The 6,361-nt window shown below is 32.9% G+C and overlaps 1 protein-coding gene across 1 annotated transcript; it reads right to left on the bottom strand.

Annotated features, from left to right (window-relative positions):
• Nucleotides 1-3,737: 3,737 nt before the first annotated feature.
• LOC149902045 (esterase FE4-like) lies at nt 3,738-6,287 on the bottom strand. Its single transcript, XM_090110761.1, has 4 exons — nt 6,169-6,287; nt 5,527-5,709; nt 4,192-5,456; nt 3,738-3,943 (listed from the first exon to the last, which is right to left on the bottom strand). Exons 2-4 carry the CDS (start codon nt 5,692-5,694, stop codon nt 3,772-3,774), a joined length of 1,605 nt encoding a protein of 534 aa, XP_089966887.1. The 5' UTR covers nt 5,695-5,709; nt 6,169-6,287; the 3' UTR covers nt 3,738-3,771.
• Between the last annotated feature and the right edge of the window lie 74 nt (nt 6,288-6,361).

Here is a 6,361-nt window from a genome sequence, read left to right as displayed (position 1 = left end):
ATTAATTATTGTAGGACCTCTGTAAATAGCACTTTTTCGCGGTAAATTGATGTTTTTCTTTTTCTAGTGACATGTTAACTATGCGGCTAATAGCGCATTAGTGGGAAATAATGCTATAATTCGCGATGGCCGGTTCAGGTTTAAAAATATACTCAGAGATCCTTAGAAAATATAAAAATAAATTAGTTTAATCGAAATGAAAATGGAATAGAGTTTTTTTAGGAGGGCAACGTTTTTAAATTGTATTATTTTTTCTTGCCATGAAATATATCTGTTTCGTAGGTTTTTGGTAATCTTCTTGATAACAATTAATAATTTGATGCATGATTTAAAGAGCAATTAAATGCTTTTTACCTAGCTTTCTATTCATTAGCAAAAACCGATCTTTATACATTATTTCTACCCTCTGTTTAATCTGAAACATTTCCAGAACATTTCTAGGGTATTTTTCTTTTTTTAATATCTATATTTTTAGCTAAAATCAATTATTTTTTTTTTAATTTATTATCAGAAACAAAAAAGGTTTACATATTATTAGTGTACAGTTGTGAATTAAAAAACCACTGAGGTTTATAGTAAAAATCCACACAATAAATTCATTAGCAAGGATTGGTCGGCCATTTTAGTATGCCATGTCCATGTACATATATATTTTCGGTCATTGCCATGTTTTAGTCTGTGACCAAGTTTTCAATAAGGTATGCCATTCTATAAACATAGCTAAGTACTAACAACGCCAAAGAGTACTATAATAATACGGAACAACGCCTTGTGAATTTTCTCGCGTCAAAAAAATATACCTATAACCAATATTTTTAATTAGAAATTAAAAAGTTTAATATTATAAATTTAAACTGTAATTTATGAATTATAGTATACTAGCTTTCCGCCCGCGGCTTCGCCCGCGTTTTCAAAGAAAAACCCGTTCCCGTAGGATTTCCGGGATAAAACCTATCCTATGTCCTTTCTCGAGTATCAAAATATCTCCATACCAAATTTCATGCAAATTGGTTCAGTAGTTAAGGCGTGATTGAGTAACAGACAGACAGACAGAGTTACTTTCGCATATTTTATAATATTAGTATCTACGGATTAATAAATATTAAAAAAGTTAAACATTTAAATTTTACTGGCATTCTCATTGTTTTAAAAACATACCTACTCGTATTTATGGCTCAATTTCATCAAACTGATCCAGCTATTTCGGATCTCATCTAATATCTATCATCAGGTATAATTCGTTTAACTAAAAAATGTGTCTTTCATATCTCAAGGTGCCTAGACATATTTTGATTGAGGAAATATAATAAAAAATTTAAAAACGTGATACCTACCTAACTATATTTTTATTATCATAATCATAAACCAAAGGTAGGTATAATTTATAATGTTTTTTACACATAAGTACCTACATAGTTACTTAGTTGGCAATCAGTTTTTAATTTTTATGCTGCAATTTAAAAATTATATTGATGATGAATGTTAATGATATAAATAAAAAAAAAAGACGTGTGGCACTCGGGGACTGCCGGGTAAAGCTATTGCTACTATTGCATGCTATCAGTAATAAGCTATGCCTTCAACTTCTTCAAGCAACACCTCCGCGCCCGTCAGAGTGGGGAGCGTGAGGTTTTTCGTTACTAAATTTCTGGATTCGGTCCCCGCGCTCAAGGCCCGCGATAGAAGCTATGCAATTATAGCTTAAAAGAACTTTTCATGTGATGAAAAACAGCGCGATTAATAATCATAATTCATTTCACATTAAAAAAAAATATTTATTTTGTAATTGGACACATATTTGAACAATAACTGATTTTTACGGGTACGGAACTCACAAATTTTATGAGAATTTCCAAAATCCTTTCTCCTCTCACCCACATAAAAAGAAGCATGTCGCAAAATTTTAAGTTGATAATTTTTAATTATTTGAACAGTTCGTTGATCTGCCAGTTGTGTCCCAAATCCCAATAAATACTTTTTTGTTCCTTGCAACGGAATGTAAAAAATGTTTTCTTCTTATATAAAAACTTGACTAAATTGTTATTATTTTATTAATGTTTAAAAAAAGTTAAAAAAAAAATGTTACATAGATACTTAAAATAGATAATAATCCCCTTTAAATCACCTTCGTTGCTTATTATGGTGAGTGTGGTGGATTATGTATTAAAGTCGTAGACATATTATGAGGTTCCTGGAGTCTGATGAATATAGGCAGCTGCGTGACAGCGTTTTCTTTAAAAATTCCTTTGCTCGTGATGCATTGAATTTACGTATTCTTCAACAACAGAGGATTTGGCAAACATTGACAAATAGAGCTCGCATCCTACGGATGTAAGTAAATGAAACAGAAATATGAAAATATTTGCTAACTATTGCAATATTGCCTTGAAAATGACTCATTGGTATAGAGGTTAAAACGTGAATATTGGCTAGTAAGTCCCATTACCACTTTTTAAAGCAGTATAAATTGTGGAAAGGTGACAGCACTATACAGATCGTCTATCACCATCACTTTCCCACACTGGAATTAATACTGCTTCATGTCATTATGGTAACCCCCTGGAGGTTCAGGCTTTATACTTGTAAAAATCTAGTTCTAATAGTTTTTTGTGATGTGGGGCTAATTTATAAATAAAGTAGATGAAAGAGATTTGAAATATGCTCTATATTCACTAAATGAAGTCTATAACTTAAGCATAACGCATATTACTTCAATCTTGACCAGACTTTTTTTATCTCAGTGTTTATTACCACTAGATAGCCCACCACTAGATACTGGATGGAAAATGGATCTGTTTTTTTAGTGTTTGTATTTTTAAATTAACAAAAAATTTATTTCCTTATAACTCCATTTTCTTGCATTATAATATATGGCCAATAAAAATGAATCGTCAAATGTGTTGCTTATCGTAAAACTTGAGAACGGCACGACCAATTTGGCCAATTTTTTTAACGTTCTTGATATGACATTTGGAAGGTTTTTATGGAGAGATAACACGAAAAAGGAGTTATAGGGCAGAACAACGTCTGCCACGGTAAGTTAAAATTATGTAAATTCATGCAAGTACGTAATATTATCAAAATCCGATGAAGCCATGAGTGATACACATGAACAGACGGTCTGATTTTAAATATTATTAAAATAGGCAATTTTAGAGTCACGTTCATGACATTAGGCAAACGTATTGTCTACTTTTCCTTGACATATCGTGGACTATAATAATAATTATTGTATTGTGGAAAATAAACCAGTTTCATCTACGTTATTTATAACAGATAGTTAAACCAGCTATTTCACTCGTGTTTTATTTAATTCTCAATTCTCAGAAATGAGTACGGATAGTTAATATAGACTTTGAAGTTTGAGCCATCTTTGAGCCTTTTTAAGAAAAATTGCTCTCCCTATTGAAATTACACAAGCAAATATTTAGAACGACGTACTCTTTGATTTTTTTACTCCTACGATATTAATTCAGTTATTTATTGATTTTTTAATAGAAAAAAATAATTTAATTGAAAAGTTTTCCATTGGTAGCTTTGAGCAAGAATTTTCCGTTTACAATATATTCCATACCACGTAGTACTCTTTATTCTTTCTTCAAATAAAATTAGTGATTAAAATTAAAAAATTGTTGTTATTGAAATCACATATGGATAAAATTTATAATTGAAATGTATTTATTTACAGTTTAATAATTTTTTTTCAATATTTGAATTTTTTGGATTGTATACTGGGGTATGGTTCAGACTGGTATAAAGGGCAAGATAAATTTACGATGTTCTTCTGTAATGTGTGTAAGTTTCATTCCAGAATAAAATATCTCTATCATTCCAAAGTTTTTCCGTGGATAATTGCCTATCGATGACCAAAAGTTGAGGGTCGGGAAGATTGGCTGGTTGCCACGTCATAGGAACTAATGCAGTTTCTTCAGGCGTCGGGTCACTGAAATATACATACACAGATATTGAAACAACTTTACAATCGTACACTTACGACGTTTACAAAAACCGACTTGGCTGGAAATAATCTAAACTAGATAGTTAGGCCAATAACAACAAGAAATAAAGAAGAAAGTTATGTGACGGGTTTGAACCGTCTTTAGATTACGAATACACTCTCAAATCTAAATGCTGTTTTGCTGCTACCTATTGTTCAAATGCAGTTTTATTTATAAGCTAAAAACCACTTACCTGTATTTAGCGAAGTTTGTCCAAATAAGAGTCAATTTGCCAATCATATTCATTTCTAAAATAGACAATAACGTTGTGCCTTCTCTTTTAAATATATAAGGTAATTCATCAGTATGGGTCGCTCCAGGATATGCACCAAATCCATAGCGAATTTTTAACAGATTCAATAAACCACTATATGCAAATTTGTAAACATATACTGGTTCTTCCATATTCTTAAGCAAAAGATCTATCGTGGCTATAACAGGGTATTTAATACCAGCGTCGCCTTCATATTTTGCTAATGAAAGTACACTTATTCGTTCACCATCTTGATATAGTTCTTTCAATTTAGATGCAGTTGCTTCTTTTTCAGCTGCAGACGGGAATGTTAAATCTCTCGGTAACGCGCTTATAAAGTTGAACTCGTTTCTTTGACGTGAAGTTTCTTTGCCCACAAATAAGTAACCTTCTGCACTGTTGAAGCCCATTATCACAGGAACTTTATTGAATTTACCGCTGTTGATGATATTATACGGACTTTCGGTTATAAACGGTTCCAATCCTATAGTTTCTTCAATACAGGGAACAAAAACATTTTCTGATTGTACGATATTACCAGTATTCCTGGGCACCTTAGCGCTCAGTAACTCTTTGATTGTTTTTCGTTTAAATATATTTACCAACTCATACACGTCATTTGTGTTGATTCCCATTTGAGCTGCTAATCTGAATGCTGTTTTTTTCGGCTCGAATTGTCCATTCGAATATGACATTGCTGATCCACTCTCAATAATAGCTCTATTGAAGAGACCCGCTGACATGGGAGATAACATGTGATAGACTACTGACGCAGCACCGGAACTCTCACCAAATAATGTTATAATATCAGGATCTCCTCCAAAAGCTCTGATATTATTCTTCACCCATCGAAGCGCCTCCACTTGGTCCTTCAAACCCATATTACCAGCAGCTTCCTTTATTCCCAAGCAAAGGAACCCTAGCACGCCGAGCCTGTAGTTAAATGTAACTAAAATAACTTTGCGTTTTACCAAATTTTCAGGTCCGTAAATACTTGGCATGCCGGAACCAGTTTTGAAACCACCACCATGAATGAATACCATAACAGGGTAAAGCTTATTTTCAGATTTCAAAGGTGTGTAAACGTTCAAGATTAGGCAGTCCTCGTCTCCAATGATTAAATTATCGGTGGAGTTTTGTGGACATTTTTTATCATCGATAACTGCATCAAATGTACCGTTCCATTTTGGAGCTGGGTTGGGAGGCTGTAAATACAATTTCTGTTATTATTTAGAACGCGCAGTTAATCTGCAAGCTTGTTATAAGCATACTTGCCTGAAACCTTTCAGCTGTCGCGTATGGTATCCCAGTGTAGCGGAGATGTGACCCGTCCAAAGCCACGGATCCTCTGAGGAGGCCACTTGACACTCGCACTGGCGATGTCGGTGGTCCTGAACTCGCACTTGACAATGTGATCAGCACAGCCAGCGCGAGCAATTCCATATTTTCTATCTAAAACTTAACAGCACAATGTGTAAAAGACCGAAATGTGATTGTTATAAACTGGAGATAAACGAGTTTTTAACGAGAAATTGGGTATTTTAAATTGTAAAGTAACGTAGCATCTCTTATATTAAAATGATACGTACTTTGAGATAGCAATTGATAATGAAGAATGTTTTAAATTTTTAAAATTTTTATGCTCGATCTATGGATATTTTTAACAAACCGTTCGATAAGAACGGTTTGTTAAAAATATTTGTCATTTTTGAAATGAATTAACTAATTTTCCCACCTGTTTCATCTGCCTCGCTTTTAAGACTTTAAATATAATCAACGGTATATCGATAATATATAGGTACAAATTTATTCATTACCAAAACAATGATAAATTTTTAATGAGATTTAACAATTCATGAACAAGAACTAAGTAATTAAAATTTGGATAGGTTTTACGTAATTATGAACCTTGATCACCTGATATATGGAAAATGGCCCATTGACCAAGCTTAGCGGGTATAGGCGTACGCTGATAGTACATACTAATACTACCCAATCGTGCATATTTCATCTGTCAGAAAATAGGTGAGGTCTGGCGGCCCTGGAATCTTGGAATACCTTATTTCTATTAAATAGTGCTGGTAATTTTATTCAGATAATATAGAGGCAG

Source organism: Colias eurytheme, chromosome 16 (genome assembly GCF_061535395.1).
Source record: "Colias eurytheme isolate Ceu_HAF_F1 chromosome 16, ilColEury1 Martin Lab GWU primary, whole genome shotgun sequence".
Lineage (NCBI taxonomy): Eukaryota > Metazoa > Arthropoda > Insecta > Lepidoptera > Pieridae > Colias > Colias eurytheme.
The sequence above is the reverse complement of the archived record's forward strand: the minus strand, read 5'-3'. Positions and strand labels throughout refer to the sequence as shown.